We start from the raw sequence: 25,644 nt of genomic DNA, 5'->3' as shown, positions 1-25,644 counted from the left end.
ATCTGTTTTATCTGTGCAAGCAGAGTTCCTCCAGAATCATCATCATCATCATCATCATCATCATCATCACCACCATCATCCTCTGTAGAGCCTTCTCCTGAAGATGTTGGTAAGGCCACTTGTCCTGCAGGTAGACTCAGCTGGGACTCATCCACCCCTTGTGCACTGGGAGATTTTGTAGCCAAGTCCTCCAGACTCGCTGTCACAGGGGTCTCTCCAGCTTCTATGTCTTCTCCTTCCTCTTCCTCACTACTGCTCTCACCATCTGCAGAACAATCACCCCCATCCTCCTCCTCCTCCTCCTTCTTTGGGGATTTCATGCTGGCAAATCTGTCCGCATTGAGGAGCTTCTCCCTGAAGATATCGCTGCCCTCCAGGATGGTCATCCTCTGCAGCTCCAGCTCTCTCACCTCCTCCTGCTGCAGAGTCTTCACCTTAGCTGTGAGTCCAGGCTTCTGCTTCTTTGGGGCTGAGCTGGCTCTGTGCTTAGCAAACTTCATGTCGTCTCTTAGACCTTTCAGTCTCTTTCCCAGCTGCTCATATTCAGCTAGCTTTGCAGCTATCCTGGTGCCATAGGTGGCTGCAGACTCCCTGGGCCCCCTGAGACCCCACTGCTCCATTACCTGACTCTCCTGGGAGCCCCTCCGTGCAGCTGCACCTGCACCCCGTTTTCCGCTCACCTTGCTTGCAGGCTTTTCTTGCATACTTGGAGCCTTGCGGCTTCCACCCGTCGCTGGAAGGGCTGGGTCCACATTGCTGCGAACCCTACTGGATCTTCTTACCCCTCCAGCCGGAGCGCTGGCCGGTAGCTTACTCTCTACACCCCCCGCCGGCCTTGACCGGGAGGTGGAGGTCAGGGGATCCATGCTGAAGACTCTCCCAGGAAGCTGCCACCTTCCTGGGGAAGCAGGTGGTAAATCAGCCTCTCTCCTCCTGGAAGTCTGGATGTGTGGAGCTCAGCAGCAAACACAGACACACCCAGTAACCACACCCTCCAGAGCTGCACTCACTATTCTGCTGTTATATCATGTCTCATCCCAGGTGCAGTGGTGTCGGGCGGGGGTCCCAGGTGCAGTGGTGTCGGGGGGGGGGGGGGGGGGGGGGGGGGGTCACAGGTGCAGTGGTGTCGGGGGGGGTCACAGGTGCAGTGGTGTCGGGGGGGGGGGGGGGTCACAGGTGCAGGGGTGTCGGGGGGGGGGGGTCCTAGGTGCAGGGGTGTCGGGGGGGGGGGGGTCCTAGGTGCAGGGGTGTCGGGGGGGGGGGGGGGTCCCAGGTGCAGGGGTGTCGGGGGGGGGGTCCCAGGTGCAGGGGTGTCGGGGGGGGGGGGTCCCAGGTGTCGGGGGGGGTCCCAGGTGCAGGGGTGTCGGGGGGGGGGGGGGCCCAGGTGCAGGGGTGTCGGGGGGGGGGGGGGTCCCAGGTGCAGGGGTGTCGGGCGGGGGTCCCAGGTGCAGGGGTGTCGGGCGGGGGTCCCAGGTGCAGGGGTGTCGGGCGGGGGTCCCAGGTGCAGAGGTGTCGGGCGGGGGTTACACATTGGTAACAATCGGAAACCCCAAAATGTAACCAAAATATTTCACATGAACTTTATTGTCTGTGGATAAAAAAATCTGACACTTTATACATTGTCCTCGTTACATTGTTACATTGTTGCCGGTTACTAATCCTCGGGGAGATAAACAGGAAGCGAAGCATCAATGACGCGGGAGGAAAGCGAAGCATCCGGTGACATCATGACCACAAGCAGTGAGGTCGCCATAGAGGAGATAGAACGGCCGCTCCCCATACCGGAGGAGGCTCAGTCACCAGCTGAATAAGGAGGCCGGAAGGTATCCCACCTGCTCCAGGGCGCCATCCTCCGCTGAAGAGAGAGAACAGCATGCATCAAGAACCATATCCCAGAGCTGCACTCACACTGCTGCTGGTGGGGTCACTGTGTACATACATTACATTACTGATCCTGTATTATACCCCAGAGCTGCACTCACTATTCTGCTGGTGGGGTCACTGTGTACATACATTACATTACTGATCCTGTATTATACCCCAGAGCTGCACTCACACTGCTGCTGGTGGGGTCACTGTTTACATACATTACTGATCCTGAGTTCCATCCTGTATTATACCCCAGAGCTGCACTCACTACTCTGCTGGTGGGGTCACTGTGTACATATGGTTACCTTCCTCCTGTGCTTTCTGTAGGGAGCTGAGGAACATGGCCGCCTCCTCTGAGATAGTGATGGGGCTGGTGTTTCGACTTCGGGTCTCTGAAAAATAAGTTACTTCTTGAGTATATGGGAGATAGACTCTACGGGCCGAGGGGGAGGGATGGACTCTACAGGCCGAGGGGGAGGGACGGACTCTACGGGCCGAGGGGGAGGGATGGACTCTACGGGTCGAGGGGGAGGGACAGACTCTACGGGCCGAGGGGGAGGGATGGACTCTAGGGGATAGTGGTTAGGGGCGGGGATAGTGGTTAGAGGAGGGGATAGTGGTTAGGGGAGGGGATAGTGGTTAGGGGAGGGGATAGTGGTTAGAGGAGGGGATAGTGGTTAGGGGAGGGGATAGTGGTTAGGGGGGGGGGGATAGTGGTTAGGGGAGGGGATAGTGGTTAGGGGAGGGGATAGTGATTAGAGGGGAATAGTGGTTAGGGGAGGGGATAGTGGTTAGGGGAGGGGATAGTGGTTAGGGGAGGGGATAGTGGTTAGGGGAGGGGATAGTGGTTAGGGGGGGGGGATAGTGGTTAGGGGAGGGGATAGTGGTTAGGGGAGGGGATAGTGGTTAGGGGAGGGGATAGTGATTAGAGGGGAATAGTGGTTAGGGGAGGGGATAGTGGTTAGGGGAGGGGATAGTGGTTAGGGGAGGGGATAGTGGTTAGGGGAGGGGATAGTGGTTAGGGGGGAATAGTGGTTAGGGGAGGGGATAGTGGTTAGGGGAGGGGATAGTGGTTAGGGGGGAATAGTGGTTAGGGGAGGGGACAGTGGTTAGGGGAGGGGATAGTGGTTAGGGGAGGGGCCTCCATTACCAAGCTGCAGGCGGTCGTAGAGATCTTTCCTCTGACTCTCATCTGATATAAAACGGCGACCTTCTGCAGGAGATGGACAGGAGTGTTATATACAGGTATACAGTATATTGAGGATACACAGACAAGGGGAGGAAATACAAGGACTGTAGGACATCATGTGGACAATGTGTGATAGTAGGGCTCTATGCAGGAGCTGTAGGGATCTATATGGGCGATATGTATGTGTATATCCTGTATGTATGTACTATGTATATATGTACTATGTGTGTACTATGTATATATATATATATATATATATATATATATATATACTGTATGTCTGCTATGTGTGTACTATGTGTGTAGTATATATATATATATATCCTGTACAGTCATGGTCAAAAGTTTTGAGAATGATACAAATATTAATTATTACAAAGTCTACTGCTTCAGTTAAAATGGCAATTTGCATCATATAGTCCAGAATGTTATACAGAGGGATCAGCTTAACAGCAATTACTTGCACAGTCAATATTTGCCTAGAAAATGAACTTTATCCCCCAAAACACATTTCCCCATCATTGCAGCCCGGCCTTACAAGGAGCAGCTAACATTGTTTCAGTGATTGCTCCAGTAACACAGGTGTGGGTGTTGATGAGGACAGGGCTGGAGATCAATCTGTAATGATTAAGTAAGAATGACACCACTGGACACTTTAAAAGGAGGCTGGTGCTTGGCATCATTGTTTCTCTTCTGTTACCATGGTTATCTCTAAAGAAACACGTGCAGTCATCATTGCACTGCACAAAAATGGCCGAACAGGGAAGAGTATCGCAGCTAGAAAGATTGCACCTCAGTCACCAATCTATCGCATCATCAAGAACTTCAAGGAGAGAGGTTCCATTGTTGCCAAAAAGGCTCCAGGGCGCCCAAGAAAGACCAGCAAGCGCCAGGACCGTCTCTTAAAAGTGTGGTCAGCTGCGGGATGGGGCTACCAGCAGTGCAGAGCTTGCTCAGGAATGGCAGCAGGCAGGTGTGAGGGCATCTGCACTGTGCACTGTGAGACTGCGGAGACTCTTGGAGCAAGGCCTGGTCTCATGGAGGGCAGCAAAGAAGCCTCTTCTCTCCAGAAAAAACATCAGGGACAAATATTCTGCAAAAGGTCCAGGGAGTGGACTGCTGAGGACTGGGGGAAAGGTCCAGGGAGTGGACTGCTGAGGACTGGGGGAAAGGTCCAGGGAGTGGACTGCTGAGGACTGGGGGAAAGGTGCAGGGAGTGGACTGCTGAGGACTGGGGGAAAGGTCCAGGGAGAGGACTGCTGAGGACTGGGGGAAAGGTCCAGGGAGTGGACTGCTGAGGACTGGAGGAAAGGTCCAGGGAGCAGACTGCTGAGGACTGGGGGAAAGGTCCAGGGAGTGGACCGCTGAGGACTGGGGGAAAGGTGCAGGGAGTGGACTGCTGAGGACTGGAGGAAAGGTCCAGGGAGTGGTCTGCTGAGGACTGGGGGAAAGGTGCAGGGAGTGTACTGCTGAGGACTGGGGGAAAGGTCCAGGGAGCAGACTGCTGAGGACTGGGGGAAAGGTCCAGGGAGCAGACTGCTGAGGACTGGGGGAAAGGTCCAGGGAGAGGACTGGGGGAAAGGTCCAGGGAGCAGACTGCTGAGGACTGGGGGAAAGGTACAGGGAGCGGACTGCTGAGGACTGGGGGAAAGGTCCAGGGAGAGGACTGCTGAGGACTGGGGGAAAGGTCCAGGGAGAGGACTGCTGAGGACTGGAGGAAAGGTCCAGGGAGTGGACCGCTGAGGACTGGGGGAAAGGTCCAGGGAGTGGTCTGCTGAGGACTGGGGGAAAGGTCCAGGGAGCGGACTGCTGAGGACTGGGGGAAAGGTCCAGGGAGCGGACTGCTGAGGACTGGAGGAAAGGTCCAGGGAGCGGACTGCTGAGGACTGGGGGAAAGGTCCAGGGAGTGGACTGCTGAGGATTGGGGGAAAGGTCCAGGGAGTGGACTGCTGAGGACTGGAGGAAAGGTCCAGGGAGCGGACTGCTGAGGACTGGGGGAAAGTCATTGTCTCTGATGAATCCCCTTTCTGAATGTTTGGGACATCTGGAAAACAGCTTATTGGGAGAAGACGAGGTGAGCGCTACCACCAGTCTTGTCTCATGCCGACTGTAACCGGCATCCTGAAACCATTCATGTGTGGGGTTGCTTCTCAGCCAAGGGAATCGGCTCTCACAGTCTTGCCTAAAAACACGGCCATGAATAAAGAATGGGACCAGAATGTCCTCCAAGAGCAACTTCTCCCAACCGTCCAGGAGCAGTTTGGCCACCAACAATGCCTTTTCCAGCATGATGGAGCATCTGCCATAAAGCAAAGGTGATAACTAAATGGCTCAGGGAAGAAAACATAGAGATTTGGGTCCATGGCCTGGAAACTCCCCAGATCTTAATCCCATTGAGAACTTGTGGTCAATCATCAAGAGACGGGTGGACAAACAAAAACCAACAAGTTCTGACAAAATGCGAGCAGTGATTGTACAAGAATGGACGACTATCAGTCAGGATTTGGTCCAGAAGTTGTGTGAGAGCAGCCGGGGAGAATTGCAGACGTCCTGAAGAAGAAGCCGCAACACTGCAAATATTATAGACTTGCTGCAGTAACTCATCCACCTGTCAGTATAAGATTCTGTCACTAATAATATGATTGTAATTATATTTCTGTATGTGATAAAAACATCTGACAAACACACAGAAAAACCAGAGGGCAGAGGATCATGGGAAATAGAAGAGTTGTGTCATTCTCAAAACTTTTGGCCATGACTGTATGTACTATGTATATATCCTGTATGTACTATGTATATATACTGTATGTACTATGTATATATCCTGTATGTACTATGTATGTACTATGTATATATCCTGTATGTACTATGTGTGTACTATGTATATATCCTGTATGTACTATGTATATATCCTGTATGTACTATGTGTGTACTATGTATATATCCTGTATGTACTATGTATATATCCTGTATGTACTATGTGTGTACTATGTATATATCCTGTATGTACTATGTGTGTACTATGTATATATCCTGTATGTACTATGTATATATCCTGTATGTACTATGTGTGTACTATGTATATATCCTGTATGTACTATGTATATATCCTGTATGTACTATGTGTGTACTATGTATATATCCTGTATGTACTATGTATATATCCTGTATGTACTATGTATATATACTGTATGTACTATGTATATATCCTGTATGTACTATGTATATATCCTGTATGTACTATGTATATATCCTGTATGTACTATGTGTGTACTATGTATATATACTGTATGTACTATGTATATATCCTGTATGTACTATGTATGTACTATGTATATATCCTGTATGTACTATGTGTGTACTATGTATATATACTGTATGTACTATGTATATATCCTGTATGTACTATGTATGTACTATGTATATATCCTGTATGTACTATGTATATATCCTGTATGTACTATGTATATATCCTGTATGTACTATGTATATATCCTGTATGTACTATGTATATATCCTGTATGTACTATGTATATATCCTGTATGTACTATGTATATATCCTGTATGTACTATGTGTGTACTATGTATATATACTGTATGTACTATGTATATATCCTGTATGTACTATGTATGTACTATGTATATATCCTGTATGTACTATGTATATATCCTGTATGTACTATGTGTGTACTATGTATATATCCTGTATGTACTATGTATGTACTATGTATATATCCTGTATGTACTATGTATATATCCTGTATGTACTATGTATGTACTATGTATATATCCTGTATGTACTATGTGTGTACTATGTATATATACTGTATGTACTATGTATGTACTATGTATATAAACTGTATGTACTATGTATATATCCTGTATGTACTATGTGTGTACTATGTATATATCCTGTATGTACTATGTGTGTACTATGTATATATCCTGTATGTACTATGTATATATACTGTATGTACTATGTGTGTACTATGTATATAAACTGTATGTACTATGTATATATCCTGTATGTACTATGTGTGTACTATGTATATATACTGTATGTACTATGTATGTACTATGTATATATACTGTATATACTATGTATATATCCTGTATGTACTATGTATATATCCTGTATGTACTATGTATATATCCTGTATGTACTATGTATGTACTATGTATATATACTGTATATACTATGTATATATCCTGTATGTACTATGTATGTACTATGTATATATCCTGTATGTACTATGTATATATCCTGTATGTACTATGTGTGTACTATGTATATATCCTGTATGTACTATGTATATATCCTGTATGTACTATGTGTGTACTATGTATAGATATATGTATACTGTATGTATCTGTAGATATGTTTGTCGGGGTTGGGGCCCCCCATGTCACTCACGCGCCCCCTTCAGGTAGAGCATGGCCTGCGGGGTCCAGTTCCGTCTCTGGAAATGGTTCTTGTCACATAGAAGAGAAATATAGAAAAAGATTAAGAAACTGCAGAGAGGAGGAAGAGGAGGAGGAGCAGCGGATACCTACCTGCGGGAGACCCCCAGAGCCAGGGAAGATGGAGCTGCACATCAGCAGCATCAGCGCACAGGTGGCCATAGGAGCAAAGTCCTGGAAGAAGGAGAGATGTCACACATTGTAACTATCACCCCCATCCTCCTCCCTGACCCCAGGAGCTGACACTCTAATCTCCTATCACACACAGTGTATCATCACTCCCATCCTCCCTGACCCCCGGAGCTGACACTCTAATCTCCTATCACACACAGTGTATCATCACTCCCATCATCCTCCCTGACCCCAGGAGCTGACACTCTAATCTCCTATCACACACAGTGTATCATCACTCCCATCCTCCTCCCTGACCCCAGGAGCTGACACTCTAATCTCCTATCACACACAGTGTATCATCACTCCCATCCTCCTCCCTGACCCCAGGAGCTGACACTCTAATCTCCTATCACACACAGTGTATCATCACTCCCATCATCCCTGACCCCAGGAGCTGACACTCTAATCTCCTATCACACACAGTGTATCATCACTCCCATCATCCTCCCTGACCCCAGGAGCTGACACTCTAATCTCCTATCACACACAGTGTATCATCCTCCCTGACCCCAGGAGCTGACACTCTAATCTCTTATCACACACAGTGTATCATCACTCCCATCATCCTCCCTGACCCCAGGAGCTGACACTCTAATCTCCTATCACACACAGTATCATCACTCCCATCATCCTCCCTGACCCCAGGAGCTGACACTCTAATCTCTTATCACACACAGTGTATCATCACTCCCATCATCCTCCCTGACCCCAGGAGCTGACACTCTAATCTCCTATCACACACAGTATCATCACTCCCATCATCCTCCCTGACCCCAGGAGCTGACACTCTAATCTCCTATCACACACAGTGTATCATCACTCCCATCATCCTCCCTGACCCCAGGAGCTGACACTCTAATCCCCTATCACACACAGTGTATCATCACTCCCATCATCCTCCCTGACCCCAGGAGCTGACACTCTAATCTCCTATCACACACAGTGTATCATCACTCCCATCCTCCTCCCTGACCCCAGGAGCTGACACTCTAATCTCCTATCACACACAGTGTATCATCACTCCCATCCTCCTCCCTGACCCCAGGAGCTGACACTCTAATCTCCTATCACACAGTGTATCATCACCCCCATCATCCCTGACCCCAGGAGCTGACACTCTAATCTCCTATCACACACAGTGTATCATCACTCCCATCATCCCTGACCCCAGGAGCTGACACTCTAATCTCCTATCACAGTGTATCATCACTCCCATCATCCTCCCTGACCCCAGGAGCTGACACTCTAATCTCCTATCACAGTGTATCATCACTCCCATCATCCTCCCTGACCCCAGGAGCTGACACTCTAATCTCCTATCACAGTGTATCATCACTCCCATCATCCTCCCTGACCCCAGGAGCTGACACTCTAATCTCCTATCACACACAGTGTATCATCACTCCCATCATCCTCCCTGACCCCAGGAGCTGACACTCTAATCTCCTATCACACACAGTGTATCATCACTCCCATCATCCTCCCTGACCCCAGGAGCTGACACTCTAATCTCCTATCACAGTGTATCATCACTCCCATCCTCCCTGACCCCAGGAGCTGACACTCTAATCTCCTATCACAGTGTATCATCACTCCCATCATCCTCCCTGACCCCAGGAGCTGACACTCTAATCTCCTATCACACACAGTGTATCATCACTCCCATCCTCCTCCCTGACCCCCGGAGCTGACACTCTAATCTCCTATCACACACAGTGTATCATCACTCCCATCATCCTCCCTGACCCCAGGAGCTGACACTCTAATCTCCTATCACACACAGTGTATCATCACTCCCATCATCCTCCCTGACCCCAGGAGCTGACACTCTAATCTCCTATCACACACAGTGTATCATCACTCCCATCATCCTCCTCCCTGACCCCAGGAGCTGACACTCTAATCTCCTATCACACACAGTGTATCATCACTCCCATCATCCTCCCTGACCCCAGGAGCTGACACTCTAATCTCCTATCACACACAGTGTATCATCACTCCCATCATCCTCCCTGACCCCAGGAGCTGACACTCTAATCTATCACACACAGTATCATCACTCCCATCATCCTCCTCCCTGACCCCAGGAGCTGACACTCTAATCTCCTATCACACACAGTATCATCACTCCCATCATCCTCCCTGACCCCAGGAGCTGACACTCTAATCTCCTATCACACACAGTGTATCATCACTCCCATCCTCCTCCCTGACCCCAGGAGCTTACACTCTAATCTCCTATCACACACAGTGTATCATCACTCCCATCCTCCTCCCTGACCCCAGGAGCTGACACTCTAATCTCCTATCACACACAGTGTATCATCACTCCCATCATCCTCCTCCCTGACCCCAGGAGCTGACACTCTAATCTCCTATCACACACAGTGTATCATCACTCCCATCATCATCCTCCCTGACCCCAGGAGCTGACACTCTAATCCATTATCACACACAGTGTATCATCACTCCCATCATCCCTGACCCCAGGAGCTGACACTCTAATCTCCTATCACACACAGTGTATCATCACTCCCATCATCCTCCCTGACCCCAGGAGCTGACACTCTAATCTCCTATCACACACAGTGTATCATCACTCCCATCCTCCCTGACCCCAGGAGCTGACACTCTAATCTCCTATCACACACAGTGTATCATCACTCCCATCCTCCTCCCTGACCCCAGGAGCTGACACTCTAATCTCCTATCACACACAGTGTATCATCACTCCCATCCTCCCTGACCCCAGGAGCTGACACTCTAATCTCCTATCACACACAGTGTATCATCACTCCCATCCTCCTCCCTGACCCCAGGAGCTGACACTCTAATCTCCTATCACACACAGTGTATCATCACTCCCATCATCCTCCTCCCTGACCCCAGGAGCTGACACTCTAATCTCCTATCACACACAGTGTATCATCACTCCCATCCTCCCTGACCCCAGGAGCTGACACTCTAATCTCCTATCACACACAGTGTATCATCACTCCCATCCTCCTCCCTGACCCCAGGAGCTGACACTCTAATCTCCTATCACACACAGTGTATCATCACTCCCATCCTCCTCCCTGACCCCAGGAGCTAACACTCTAATCTCCTATCACACACAGTGTATCATCACTCCCATCCTCCTCCCTGACCCCAGGAGCTAACACTCTAATCTCCTATCACACACAGTGTACCATCACTCCCATCATCCTCCCTGACCCCAGGAGCTGACACTCTAATCCCCTATCACACACAGTGTATCATCACCCCCATCATCCCTGACCCCAGGAGCTGACACTCTAATCTCCTATCACACACAGTGTATTATCACTCCCATCATCCTCCCTGACCCCAGGAGCTGACACTCTAATCTCCTATCACACACAGTGTACCATCACTCCTATCATCCTCCCTGACCCCAGGAGCTGACACTCTAATCTATCACACACAGTGTATCATCACTCCCATCATCCTCCCTGACCCCAGGAGCTGACACTCTAATCCCCTATCACACACAGTGTATCATCACTCCCATCATCCTCCCTGACCCCAGGAGCTGACACTCTAATCTCCTATCACACAGTGTATCATCACTCCCATCATCCTCCCTGACCCCAGGAGCTGACACTCTAATCTCCTATCACACAGTGTATCATCACTCCCATCATCCTCCCCGACCCCAGGAGCTGACACTCTAATCTCCTATCACACACAGGTAATAGATAGATGCAGTATACAGACTATATAGTATATACTCCTCACTCCTCTAGTATCAATTCCTAAGCAACTTTATGGAGTCTCCGCAGCCCCAACCAATCACTGAACAACGTCTAATGATGCCAGGCAGTACAGTACAGTGAGTGGGTGATGGATAATGATGCCAGGCAGTACAGTGAGTGGGTGATGGATAATGATGCCAGGCAGTACAGTGAGTGGGTGATGTATAATGATGCCAGGCAGTACAGTGAGTGGGTGATGTATAATGATGCCAGGCAGTACAGTACAGTGAGTGGGTGATGTATAATGATGCCAGGCAGTACAGTACAGTGAGTGGGTGATGTATAATGATGCCAGGCAGTACAGTGAGTGGGTGATGTATAATGATGCCAGGCAGTACAGTGAGTGGGTGATGGATAATGATGCCAGGCAGTACAGTGAGTGGGTGATGGATAATGATGCCAGGCAGTACAGTACAGTGAGTGGGTGATGGATAATGATGCCAGGCAGTACAGTGAGTGGGTGATGTATAATGATGCCAGGCAGTACAGTGAGTGGGTGATGGATAATGATGCCAGGCAGTACAGTGAGTGGGTGATGGATAATGATGCCAGGCAGTACAGTACAGTGAGTGGGTGATGGATAATGATGCCAGGCAGTACAGTGAGTGGGTGATGTATAATGATGCCAGGCAGTACAGTGAGTGGGTGATGTGTAATGATGCCAGGCAGTACAGTACAGTGAGTGGGTGATGGATAATGATGCCAGGCAGTACAGTGAGTGGGTGATGGATAATGATGCCAGGCAGAACAGTGAGTGGGTGATGTATAATGATGCCAGGCAGTACAGTGAGTGGGTGATGTGTAATGATGCCAGGCAGTACAGTGAGTGGGTGATGGATAATGATGCCAGGCAGTACAGTGAGTGGGTGATGGATAATGATGCCAGGCAGAACAGTGAGTGGGTGATGGATAATGATGCCAGGCAGTACAGTACAGTGAGTGGGTGATGTATAATGATGCCAGGCAGTACAGTACAGTGAGTGGGTGATGGATAATGATGCCAGGCAGTACAGTGAGTGGGTGATGGATAATGATGCCAGGCAGTACAGTACAGTGAGTGGGTGATGGATAATGATGCCAGGCAGTACAGTGAGTGGGTGATGGATAATGATGCCAGGCAGTACAGTGAGTGGGTGATGTATAATGATGCCAGGCAGTACAGTGAGTGGGTGATGTGTAATGATGCCAGGCAGTACAGTGAGTGGGTGATGGATAATGATGCCAGGCAGTACAGTGAGTGGGTGATGTATAATGATGCCAGGCAGTACAGTGAGTGGGTGATGGATAATGATGCCAGGCAGTACAGTGAGTGGGTGATGTATAATGATGCCAGGCAGTACAGTGAGTGGGTGATGTATAATGATGCCAGGCAGAACAGTGAGTGGGTGATGGATAATGATGCCAGGCAGTACAGTGAGTGGGTGATGTATAATGATGCCAGGCAGTACAGTGAGTGGGTGATGTATAATGATGCCAGGCAGTACAGTACAGTACAGTGGGTGATGGATAATGATGCCAGGCAGTACAGTGAGTGGGTGATGTATAATGATGCCAGGCAGAACAGTGAGTGGGTGATGTATAATGATGCCAGGCAGTACAGTACAGTACAGTGGGTGATGTATAATGATGCCAGGCAGTACAGTACAGTGAGTGGGTGATGTATAATGATGCCAGGCAGTACAGTACAGTGAGTGGGTGATGTATAATGATGCCAGGCAGTACAGTGAGTGGGTGATGTATAATGATGCCAGGCAGTACAGTGAGTGGGTGATGTATACTGGTGCCAGGCAGTACAGTGAGTGGGTGATGTATAATGATGCCAGGCAGAACAGTGAGTGGGTGATGGATAATGATGCCAGGCAGTACAGTGAGTGGGTGATGTATAATGATGCCAGGCAGTACAGTACAGTGAGTGGGTGATGGATAATGATGCCAGGCAGTACAGTGAGTGGGTGATGGATAATGATGCCAGGCAGTACAGTGAGTGGGTGATGGATAATGATGCCAGGCAGTACAGTGAGTGGGTGATGTATAATGATGCCAGGCAGTACAGTGAGTGGGTGATGTATAATGATGCCAGGCAGAACAGTGAGTGGGTGATGTATAATGATGCCAGGCAGAACAGTGAGTGGGTGATGTATAATGATGCCAGGCAGTACAGTGAGTGGGTGATGGATAATGATGCCAGGCAGTACAGTGAGTGGGTGATGTATAATGATGCCAGGCAGTACAGTACAGTGAGTGGGTGATGGATAATGATGCCAGGCAGTACAGTGAGTGGGTGATGGATAATGATGCCAGGCAGTACAGTGAGTGGGTGATGGATAATGATGCCAGGCAGTACAGTGAGTGGGTGATGTATAATGATGCCAGGCAGTACAGTGAGTGGGTGATGTATAATGATGCCAGGCAGAACAGTGAGTGGGTGATGTATAATGATGCCAGGCAGAACAGTGAGTGGGTGATGTATAATGATGCCAGGCAGAACAGTGAGTGGGTGATGGATAATGATGCCAGGCAGTACAGTGAGTGGGTGATGTATACTGGTGCCAGGTGCTGCGGACTCCCTCCCAGACGGGCACACGTACCCTGCTCCACCTGCGCTGTGGTTGTAATGGGAACCAGTGCTAAGCCCATGCTGTGTAGGCATCTGGGGGTCATGTGCTGTGCCCTCCCCGCCGCCCGCTGTCACTCTGCATCTGGGAGCAGTAAAGGTCGCTGTCAGTGTGCGGCTGCCGCCGGCCGGCACTCACCTGCATCTTGGCTCTTTCTGGGTGATGCCGTTACTTGAGTCGGGGTTATAAATGTTGTGTGGGCGGAGCCTCCTCCTTCCCCCGTCCGGCAGATTGATCCTGTCAGTCCGGGTGATGGACTGGACGCAGGGACGCAGCCTCCTCGGGGTTCGCTCTGCGCTGCCAGATGTAATTGAGGGCCGGACGGGAGGAAGAGATCAAAGTCATCGCCTGTCCGATCATCACGTCACCGCTGAGAGGGGATCAATACCTACAGCTGGGAGCTAAAGGTGACGCCTGTAATAAGGGTCAACGTGGTCAGCGACCGTATATCACTATGTCACAGGTAATGAGCCCTGACACCCCCCAGCGCAGACCTGACATCTGCCCAGCCCATAAGTCTGCACGCCCTCCAAGACAGTCAGGGGCTGATGAGGTAAGACCGGAGAAACCCACGAGAAGGAGCAATGAAATAATACAGAACCATAATGGATCCATTGCATAAGTCCTCACGCCCTCCAAGAGAGTCAGGGGCTGATGAGGTGAGGCCGGAGAAACCCACGAGAAGGAGCAATGAAATAATACAGAACCATAATGGATCCATTGCATAAGTCCTCACACCCTCCAAGACACGGGCTGATGAGGTAAGACCGGAGAAACCCACGAGAAGGAGCAATGAAATAATACAGAACCATAATGGATCCATTGCATAAGTCCTCACGCCCTCCAAGAGAGTCAGGGGCTGATGAGGTGAGGCCGGAGAAACCCACGAGAAGGAGCAATGAAATAATACAGAACCATAATGGATCCATTGCATAAGTCCTCACACCCTCCAAGACACGGGCTGATGAGGTAAGACCGGAGAAACCCACGAGAAGGAGCAATGAAATAATACAGAACCATAATGGATCCATTGCATAAGTCCTCACACCCTCCAAGACACGGGCTGATGAGGTGAGGCCCGAGAAACCCACGAGAAGGAGCAATAAAATAATACAGAACCATAATGGATCCATTGCATAAGTCCTCACACCCTCCAAGACACGGGCTGATGAGGTGAGACCGGAGAAACCCACGAGAAGGAGCAATGAAATAATACAGAACCATAATGGATCCATTGCATAAGTCCTCACACCCTCCAAGACACGGGCTGATGAGGTAAGACCGGCGAAACCCACGAGAAGGAGCAATGAGATAATACAGAACCATAATGGATCCATTGCATAAGTCCTCACACCCTCCAAGACACGGGCTGATGAGGTAAGACTGGAGAAACCCACGAGAAGGAGCAATGAGATAATACAGAACCATAATGGATCCATTGCATAAGTCCTCACACCCTCCAAGACACGGGCTGATGAGGTAAGACCGGAGAAACCCACGAGAAGGAGCAATGAAATATGCAATGGATCTGTTATGGTTCTGTATTATTTCATTGCTCCTTCTTGGGATATCTCTTGTCTCAGGCTTCACCTCATCAGCACCTGACTCTCTTGGAGGGTGTGAGAACTTATGCAATGGATCTGTTATGGTTCTGTATTAAGTTCTCACACCCTCCAAGAGAGTCAGGTGCTTATGACGTAAAGCCTGAGATCAGGATATAAATCCATGAGTAATGAAATAATCTAATAGTGTAATGGATATGCTGCATAAGTCCTCACACCCCGGAGAATGTTTGCTGCTTGTGATGTGATGCTTGAGATTTTGAGGAAAAAGGAAACTGAATTAAAATAAAAAAATGTCATAAGTCCTCACACCCTGTTAGAGCTAAGACATCCGGATAAAACCAATAATGAGGGGAAATGATTGACTACAATGGAAAAATAACCAGAAGTGATAACTTGCAGAAGTCTTCAACCCCCAGGGAACACACACGCTTCTTACACTGAGATCAGAAGAAATCCTGCTAAACGGAATTCACATCATTGATCATCATTTTAAGCGTAGAAAATGATCCATAGCAAGTTAGCTGCAAAAGTCTTCACACCTATCTAGGAGAGTTGGGCTCCTATAATAAATCAATAAGAAAGAATCAAATTAAATGACGAGAAATCAGGATAAAACCCATCAGGGAGGGGAAATCAATCAAGAAGCCTAATTACAGCATAAGTCTTCACACCCTCATAATGAATCAGTGACAGATCAGCTGCATAAGTCTTCACACCCTCAGAACAGCAGCTTCTCAGGGTGTAAAGCCAAAAATCCAAACCAAACCTGTCAATGAAAAGGGAAAGATCAAGTAATAGATCAGCTGCATAAGTCTTCACACCCCAGAACACCAGCATCTTATAACCTGAAGCCTGTTTAAAAAACAAAACAAAAAAAACAACAACATTACAAGGATTGGCTGCATAAGTCTTCATATCCTCACAGGGATTTAGATGATCTTTCATACAAGTCAAATAATAAATATTCATCATAACTTCACACCCTGTCAATGAAGAAAATAAAAACGTAAAGACAAATAGAGGAAACCGCATGGCTCCACCCCCAGACACACCCCATGTGGGGCTCCACCCCCAGACACACCCCACGTGGGGCTCCACCCCCCCAGACACACCCCACGTGGGGCTCCACCCCCAGACACACCCCACATGGAGCTCCACCCCCCCAGACACACCCCACATGGAGCTCCACCCCCCAGACACACCCCACATGGAGCTCCACCCCTCCCAGACACCCCCCCAAGTTGGGCTCCACCCCCAGACACACCCCACATGGGGCTCCACCTCCATCCCTTCAGGCACACAGCGCTTCATATACATCTTACACAGCTCCTCCATCCCTCCATACAAAACTGTTGCGGAGCTTCTCCATCCCTCCATACACAACTGTTGCGGAGCTCCTCCATCCCTCCATACACAACTGTTGCGGAGCTCCTCCATCCCTCCATACACAACTGTTGCGGAGCTCCTCCATCCCTCCATACACGTCTGTTGCGGAGCTCCTCCATACACGTCCCGCGGGGCTCCTCCATCCCTCCATACACGTCTGTTGCGGAGCTCCTCCATCCCTCCATACACAACTGTTGCGGAGCTCCTCCATCCCTCCATATACGTCTGTTGCGGAGCTCCTCCATCCCTCCATACACGTCTGTTGCGGAGCTCCTCCATCCCTCCATACAAAACTGTTGCGGAGCTTCTCCATCCCTCCATACACAACTGTTGCGGAGCTCCTCCATCCCTCCATACACAACTGTTGCGGAGCTCCTCCATCCCTCCATACACAACTGTTGCGGAGCTCCTCCATCCCTCCATACACGTCTGTTGCGGAGCTCCTCCATACACGTCCCGCGGGGCTCCTCCATCCCTCCATACACGTCTGTTGCGGAGCTCCTCCATCCCTCCATACACAACTGTTGCGGAGCTCCTCCATCCCTCCATATACGTCTGTTGCGGAGCTCCTCCATCCCTCCATACACGTCTGTTGCAGAGCTCCTCCATCCCTCCATACACGTCCCGCGGAGCTCCTCCATCCCTCCGTACACGTCCCGCGGAGCTCCTCCATCCCTCCATACACGTCCTGCGGAGCTCCTCCATCCCTCCATACACGTCTGTTGCGGAGCTCCTCCATCCCTCCATACACAACTGTTGCGGAGCTCCTCCATCCCTCCGTACACGTCCGTTGCAGAGCTCCTCCATCCCTCCATACACGTCCTGCGGAGCTCCTCCATCCCTCCATACACGTCCTGCGGAGCTCCTCCATCCCTCCGTACACGTCTGTTGCGGAGCTCCTCCATCCCTCCGTACACGTCTGTTGCAGAGCACCTCCATCCCTCCGTACACGTCCTGCGGAGCTCCTCTATCCCTCCATACACAACTGTTGTAGAGCTCCTCCATCCCTCCATACACGTCTGTTGCGGAGCTCCTCCATCCCTCCGTACACGTCTGTTGCGGAGCTCCTCCATCCCTCCATACACGTCCTGCGGAGCTCCTCCATCCCTCCATACACGTCTGTTGCGGAGCTCCTCCATCCCTCCGTACACGTCTGTTGCGGAGCTCCTCCATCCCTCCATACACGTCCTGCGGAGCTCCTCCATCCCTCCGTACACGTCTGTTGCGGAGCTCCTCCATCCCTCCGTACACGTCTGTTGCGGAGCTCCTCCATCCCTCCATACACGTCTGTTGCGGAGCTCCTCCATCCCTCCATACACAACTGTTGCGGAGCTCCTCCATCCCTCTGTACACGTCTGTTGCAGAGCTCCTCCATCCCTCCATACACGTCTGTTGCGGAGCTCCTCCATTCCTCCATACACGTCCCGCGGAGCTCCTCCATCCCTCCATACACAACTGTTGCGGAGCTCCTCCATCCCTCCATACACGTCTGTTGCGGAGCTCCTCCATCCCTCCATACACATCTGTTGTGGAGCTCCTCCATCCCTCTGTACACGTCTATTGCGGAGCTCCTCCATCCTTCTGTACACGTCTATTGCGGAGCTCCTCCATTCCTCCATACACGTCTATTGCGGAGCTCCTCCATCCCTCCGTACACGTCTTCCTCTTCCATGCGGTGGACACCCGGGGATCCCAGTATTGATCCGGTGTCAGATTTGTCTGATTTACGTAATTTCTAATCTATACTTAATGTTTGCTCTGTGTCTCCCGGGCTTCATCGATTACTCCATATGTGTCTAGCTCGGCTCCACCATCTCTCCGTACACCTCTAGCTCGGCTCCACCGTCCCTCCGTACACCTCTAGCTCGGCTCCACCGTCCCTCCGTACACCTCTAGCTCGGCTCCACCGTCCCTCCGTACACCTCTAGCACAAGTCCCCCGTCCCTCCGTAGTACACCTGTAGCTGAGCTCCACCGTCCCTCCGTATACCTCTAGCACAGGTCCCCCGTCCCTCCGTACACCTCTAGCTCGGCTCCACCGTCCCTCCGTACACCTCTAGCACGGCTCCTCCGTCCCTCCGTCCACCTCTAGCTGGGCTCCACCATCTCTCCGTCCACCTCTAGCACAGCTTCTCCGTCCCTCCTTCCACCTCTAGCACGGCTCCTCCGTTCCTCCGTCCACCTCTAGCTCGGCTCCACCTTCCCTCCGTACACCTCTAGCTCGGCTCCACCGTCCCTCAGTACACCTCTAGCTCGGCTCCACCGTCCCTCTGTACACCTCTAGCAACGGTCCCCCGTACCTCCGTACACCTCTAGCACAGGTCCCCCGACCCTCCGTACACCTCTAGCTCGGCTCCACCGTCCCTCCGTACACCTCTAGCACAGCTCCTCCGTCCCTCCGTCCACCTCTAGCTGGGCTCCACCGTCCCTCAATACACCTTTAGCTCGGCTCCACCATCTCTCCGTACACCTCTAGCACAGGTCCCCCATCCCTCCGTACACCTCTAGCACAGCTCCACCTTCCTTCCGTACACCTCTAGCTCGGCTCCACCGTCCCTCCGTACACCTCTAGCACAGGTCCCCCGTCCCTCCGTACACCTCTAGCACAGGTCCACCGTCCCTCCGTACACCTCTTGCTCCGCTCCACCGTCCCTCCGTACACCTCTAGCTCGGCTCCACCGTCCCTCCGTACACCTCTAGCTCGGCTCCACCATCTCTCCGTACACCTCTAGCTCGGCTCCACCATCTCTCCGTACACCTCTAGCTCGGCTCCACCGTCCCTTAGTACACCTCTAGCTCGGCTCCACCTTCCCTCCGTACACCTTTAGCTCGGCTCCACCGTTCCTCCGTACACCTCTAGCACAGGTCCCCCGTCCCTCCGTACACCTTTAGCATAGGTCCTCCGCCCTCCGTCCCTCCGTACACCTCTAGCACAGCTCCTCCGTCCCTCCTTCCACCTCTAGCACGGCTCCTCCGTCCCTCCGTCCACCTCTAGCTGGGCTCCACCGTCCCTCAATACACCTTTAGCTCGGCTCCACCATCTCTCCGTACACCTCTAGCACAGGTCCCCCATCCCTCCGTACACCTCTAGCACAGCTCCACCTTCCTTCCGTACACCTCTAGCTCGGCTCCACCGTCCCTCCGTACACCTCTAGCACAGGTCCCCCGTCCCTCCGTACACCTCTAGCACAGGTCCACCGTCCCTCCGTACACCTCTTGCTCCGCTCCACCGTCCCTCCGTACACCTCTAGCTCGGCTCCACCGTCCCTCCGTACACCTCTAGCTCGGCTCCACCATCTCTCCGTACACCTCTAGCTCGGCTCCACCATCTCTCCGTACACCTCTAGCTCGGCTCCACCGTCCCTTAGTACACCTCTAGCTCGGCTCCACCTTCCCTCCGTACACCTTTAGCTCGGCTCCACCGTTCCTCCGTACACCTCTAGCACAGGTCCCCCATCCCCCCGTACACCTCTAGCTCGGCTCCACCGTCCCTCCATACACCTCTAGCTCGGCTCCACCGTCCCTCCATACACCTCTAGCTCGGCTCCACCGTCCCTCCGTACACCTCTAGCACAGGTCCACCGTCCCTCCGTACACATCTAGCACAGGTCCCCCGTCCCTCCGTACACCTCTAGCTCGGCTCCACCGTCCCTCCGTACACCTCTAGCTCGGCTCCACCGTCCTTCCGTACACCTCTACCACAGCTCCTCCATCCCTCCGAACACCTCAAGCACAGCTCCTTCGTCCACCTCTAGCTCGGCTCCACCTTCCCTCCGTACACCTTCAGCTGGACTCCACCGTCCCTCCGTACACCTCTAGCTCGGCTCCACCATCTCTCCGTACACCTCTAGCTCGGCTCCACCTTCCCTCCGTACACCTCTAGCTCGGCTCCACCATCTCTCCGTACACCTCTAGCTCGGCTCCACCGTCCCTTAGTACACCTCTAGCTCGGCTCCACCTTCCCTCCGTACACCTTTAGCTCGGCTCCACCGTTCCTCCGTACACCTCTAGCACAGGTCCCCCGTCCCTCCGTACACCTTTAGCATAGGTCCTCCGCCCTCCGTCAACCTCTAGCACAGCTCCACCGCCCCCCCGTACACCTCTAGCTCGGCTCCACCGTCCCTCCATACACCTCTAGCTCGGCTCCACCGTCCCTCCGTACACCTCTAGCTCGGCTCCACCTTTCCTCCGTACACCTCTAGCACAGGTCCCCCGTCCCTCCGTGCACATCTAGCACAGGTCCCCCGTCCCTCCGTACACCTCTAGCTCGGCTCCACCGTCCCTCCGTACACCTGTAGCTCGGCTCCACCGTCCTTCCGTACACCTCTACCACAGCTCCAACATCCCTCCGTACACCTCAAGCACAGCTCCTCTGTCCACCTCTAGCACAGCTCCTCCATCCCTCCGAACACCTCAAGCACAGCTCCTTCGTCCACCTCTAGCTCGGCTCCACCTTCCCTCCGTACACCTTCAGCTGGACTCCACCGTCCCTCCGTACACCTCTAGCTCGGCTCCACCATCTCTCCGTACACCTCTAGCTCGGCTCCACCTTCCCTCCGTACACCTCTAGCTCGGCTCCACCTTCCCTCCGTACACCTCTAGCTCGGCTCCACCTTCCCTCCGTACACCTCTAGCTCGGCTACACTGTCCCTCCGTACATCTCTAGCATAGGTCATCAGTCCCTTCGTACACCTCTAGCTCCGCTCGACCGTCCCTCCGTACACCTCTAGCTCGGCTCCACCGTTCCTCCGTACACCTCAAGCACAGGTCCACCGTCCCGCCGTACACCTCTAGCACAAGTCCACTGTCCCTCTGTCCACCCCTAGCTCGGCTCCACTGTCCCTCCGTCCACCTCTAGCACAGCTCCTCCGTCCCTCCTTCCACCTCTAGCACAGCTCCTCCGTCCCTCCGTCCACCTCTAGCTCGGCTCCACCATCTCTCCGTACACCTCTAGCACAGGTCCCCCATCCCTCCGTACACCTCTAGCTCGGCTCCACCATCTCTCCGTACACCTCTAGCTCGGCTCCACCGTCTCTCCGTACACCTCTAGCTCGGCTCCACCTTCCCTCCGTACACCTTTAGCTCGGCTCCACCATCCCTCCGTACACCTCTAGCACAGGTCCCCCGTCCCTCCGTACACCTCTAGCACAGCTCCTCCGTCCACCTCTAGCACAGGTCCCCGTCCCTCCGTACACCTCTTGCTCGGCTCCACCGTCCCTCCGTACACCTCTAGCACAGGTCCCCAGTCCCTCCGTACACCTCTAGCTCCGCTCCACCGTCCCTCCGTACACCTCAAGCACAGATCCACCTTCCGTCCGTACACCTTTAGCTCCGCTCCACCGTCCCTCCGTACACCTCTAGCACAGCTCCTCCGTCCCTCCGTACACCTCTAGCACAGCTCCTCCGTCCCTCCGTCCACCTCTAGCTCGGCTCCACCATCTCTCCGTACACCTCTAGCTCGGCTCCACCATCTCTCAGTACACCTCTAGCTCGGCTCCACCGTCCCTCAGTACACCTCTAGCTCGGCTCCACCGTCTCTCAGTACACCTCTAGCTCGGCTCCACCTTCCCTCCGTACACCTTTAGCTCGGCTCCACCATCCCTCCGTACACCTCTAGCACAGGTCCCCCGTCCCTCCGTACACCTCTAGCACAGCTCCTCCGTACACCTCTAGCACAGGTCCCCAGTCCCTCCGTACACCTCTAGCTCCGCTCCACCGTCCCTCCGTACACCTCAAGCACAGATCCACCTTCCGTCCGTACACCTTTAGCTCCGCTCCACCGTCCCCCCGTACACCTCTAGCTCGGCTCCACCGTCCCTCCGTACACCTCTAGCACAGCTCCTCCGTCCCTCCGTCCACCTCTAGCACAGCTCCTCCGTCCACCTCTAGCTCGGCTCCACCATCTCTCCGTACACCTCTAGCTCGGCTCCACCATCTCTCAGTACACCTCTAGCTCGGCTCCACAGTCCCTCAGTACACCTCTAGCACAGCTCCTCCGTCCCTCCGTACACCTCTAGCTCGGCTCCACCGTCCCTCCGTACACCTCTAGCACAGGTCCCCCGTCCCTCCGTACACCTCTAGCTCGGCTCCACCTTCCCTTCATCGACCTCTAGCACAGGTCCCCCGTCCCTCCGTACACCTCTAGCTCGGCTACACCATCTCTCCGTACATCTTTAGCACAGGTCCCCCATCCCTCCGTACACCTCTAGCACGGCTCCACCGTCCCTCCGTACACCTCTAGCTCGGCTCCACCGTCCCTCCGTACACCTCTAGCACAGGTCCCCCGTCCCTCCGTACACCTCTAGCTCGGCTCCACCGTCCTTCCGTACACCTTCAGCTGGGCTCCACCATCCCTCCGTACACCTCTAGCTCGGCTCCATCGTCCCTCCATACACCTCCAGCTGGGCTCCACCGTCCCTCCGTACACCGCTAGCTCGGCTCCACCGTCCCTCCGTACACCTCTAGCATAGGTCATCAGTCCCTTCGTACACCTCTAGCTCCGCTCGACCGCCCCTCCGTACACCTCAAGCACAGGTCCACCGTCCCGCCGTACACCTCTAGCTCGGCTCCACCGTCCCTCCGTACACCTCTAGCACAAGTCCACTGTCCCTCTGTCCACCTCTAGCTCGGCTCCACCATCTCTCCGTACACCTCTAGCTCGGCTCCACCGTCTCTCAGTACACCTCTAGCTCGGCTCCACCTTCCCTCCGTACACCTTTAGCTCGGCTCCACCATCCCTCCGTACACCTCTAGCATAGGTCCCCCGTCCCTCCGTACACCTCTAGCATAGGTCCCCCGCCCTCCGTACACCTCTAGCACAGCTCCACCGCCCCCCGTACACCTCTAGCTCGGCTCCACTGTCCCTCCGTACACCTCTAGCACAGGTCCCCCGTCCCTCCGTACACCTCTAGCACAGGTCCCCCGTCCCTCCGAACACCTCTAGCTCGGCTCCACCGTCCCTCCGTACACCTCTAGCACAGGTCCCCCGTCCCTCCATACACCTCTAGCACAGGTCCCCCGTCCCTCCATACACCTCTAGCACAGGTCCCCCGTCCCTCCGAACACCTCTAGCTCGGCTCCACCGTCCCTCCGTACACCTCTAGCACAGGTCCCTCGTCCCTCCGTACACCTCTACCACAGCTCCACCATCCCTCCGTCCACCTCTACCACAGCTCCACCGTCCACCTCTAGCACAGCTCCACAGTCCCTCCGTACACCTCTAGCTTGGCTCCACCTTCCCTCCATACACCTCTAGCACAGCTACTCTGTCCCTCCGTACACCTCTAGCTCGGCTCCACCGTCCCTCTGTACACCTCTAGCTCGGCTTCACCGTCCCTCCGTACACCTCTAGCTCGGCTCCACCGTCCCTCTGTACACCTCTAGCTCGGCTCCACCGTCCCTCCGTACACCTTTAGCACAGGTCCCCTGTCCCTCCATACACTTCTAGCACAGCTCCTCCGTCCCTCCGTACACATCTTGCACAAATCCTCCGTCCACGTCTTGCACAGCTCCTCTATCCCTCCGTAGACATCTAGCTCGGCTCCACCATCTCTCCGTACACATCTTGCTCGGCTCCTCCATCCCTCCGTACTTGTCCTGCGGAGCTCTTCTGTCCCTCCGTACACCTCTAGCTTGGCTCCACCATCTCTCAGTCCATGTCTTGCACGGCTCCCCCATCCCTCTGTACACATCATCCTCCTCCATGCGGTGAACACCCGGGGATCCCAGTATTGATTGGTGTCACATTCGTCTGATTTATGCCGGGTCTTATTTCTGCTGCGTGTTCCTGTGCGTCTGCTGATGATGGATCCTGATCACTCAGCCGTGTCACTTGTCAGGATCAGGTTTTTATCACTGTCAATTAAGAGATGAATTGAAACAAGAAGCAACGACCCAGAACCTAGCGCCCGGCCACTAACAGGCGGGTGTTTTATGGTGTAGCATGCTGCGCTATTTCTTATTATAACGTGAGTCATCTGATACACAGCTCCAAAGCCGCAGAATACACTGCGGAGTGTGAGAGACAGTATCAGATAAGGTCCAGGCATCACATAGCAGTGTACACAGGGATCAGAGAACCTATGATAACATTGCTGGGTAACACATAATAACACCTCCGGATGAGGGTGACCACTACTGCTCCTATATACAGGAATATACTACTATAATACTGCTCCTATATACAGGAATATACTACTATAATACTGCTCCTATATACAGGAATATACTACTATAATACTGCTCCTATATACAGGAATATAACTACTATAATACTGCTCCTATATACAGGGATATACTACTGCCCCCTATATACAGGAATATAACTACTATAATACTGCTCCTATATACATGGATATACTACTATAATACTACTCCTATATACAGGAATATACTACTATAATACTGCTCCTATATACAGGGATATAACTACTATAATACTGCTCCTATATACAGGGATATACTACTATAATACAGCTCCTATATACAGGAATATAACTACTATAATACTGCTCCTATATACAGGAATATAACTACTATAATACTGCTCCTATATACAGGAATATACTACTATAATACTGCTCCTATATACAGGAATATAACTACTATAA

The 25,644-nt window shown here is 52.3% G+C and overlaps 1 protein-coding gene and 1 long non-coding RNA gene across 7 annotated transcripts; one reads left to right on the top strand and one right to left on the bottom strand.

Moving 5' to 3' along the window:
* The first annotated feature begins 987 nt into the window (after positions 1-987).
* Positions 988-1,615, top strand: LOC138771521 (uncharacterized). The gene is made up of 2 exons (XR_011359636.1): positions 988-1,041; positions 1,502-1,615. It is a non-coding gene; the product is annotated as an uncharacterized lncRNA (long non-coding RNA).
* On the bottom strand, positions 1,567-24,883 carry SPX (spexin hormone). Of its 6 annotated transcripts, none has more exons than XM_069951253.1 (9): positions 24,595-24,883; positions 16,417-16,502; positions 16,087-16,210; positions 14,224-14,499; positions 7,614-7,694; positions 7,474-7,531; positions 3,020-3,082; positions 2,175-2,261; positions 1,567-1,855 (listed from the first exon to the last, which is right to left on the bottom strand). In XM_069951253.1, the coding sequence occupies exons 4-9, from the start codon at positions 14,227-14,229 to the stop codon at positions 1,797-1,799; spliced, it is 354 nt and encodes a 117-aa protein (XP_069807354.1). In that variant the 5' UTR covers positions 14,230-14,499; positions 16,087-16,210; positions 16,417-16,502; positions 24,595-24,883; the 3' UTR covers positions 1,567-1,796. The 6 variants fall into 6 exon arrangements, with proteins under 6 accessions (XP_069807354.1, XP_069807399.1, XP_069807363.1 ...); XM_069951298.1 differs by having other exon boundaries at positions 14,224-14,486; XM_069951262.1 differs by having other exon boundaries at positions 24,627-24,676.
* Between the last annotated feature and the right edge of the window lie 761 nt (positions 24,884-25,644).

Source organism: Dendropsophus ebraccatus, chromosome 1, assembly GCF_027789765.1.
Source record: "Dendropsophus ebraccatus isolate aDenEbr1 chromosome 1, aDenEbr1.pat, whole genome shotgun sequence".
Taxonomy (NCBI): domain Eukaryota; kingdom Metazoa; phylum Chordata; class Amphibia; order Anura; family Hylidae; genus Dendropsophus; species Dendropsophus ebraccatus.
This window is presented reverse-complemented; position numbering and strand designations above follow the sequence as displayed.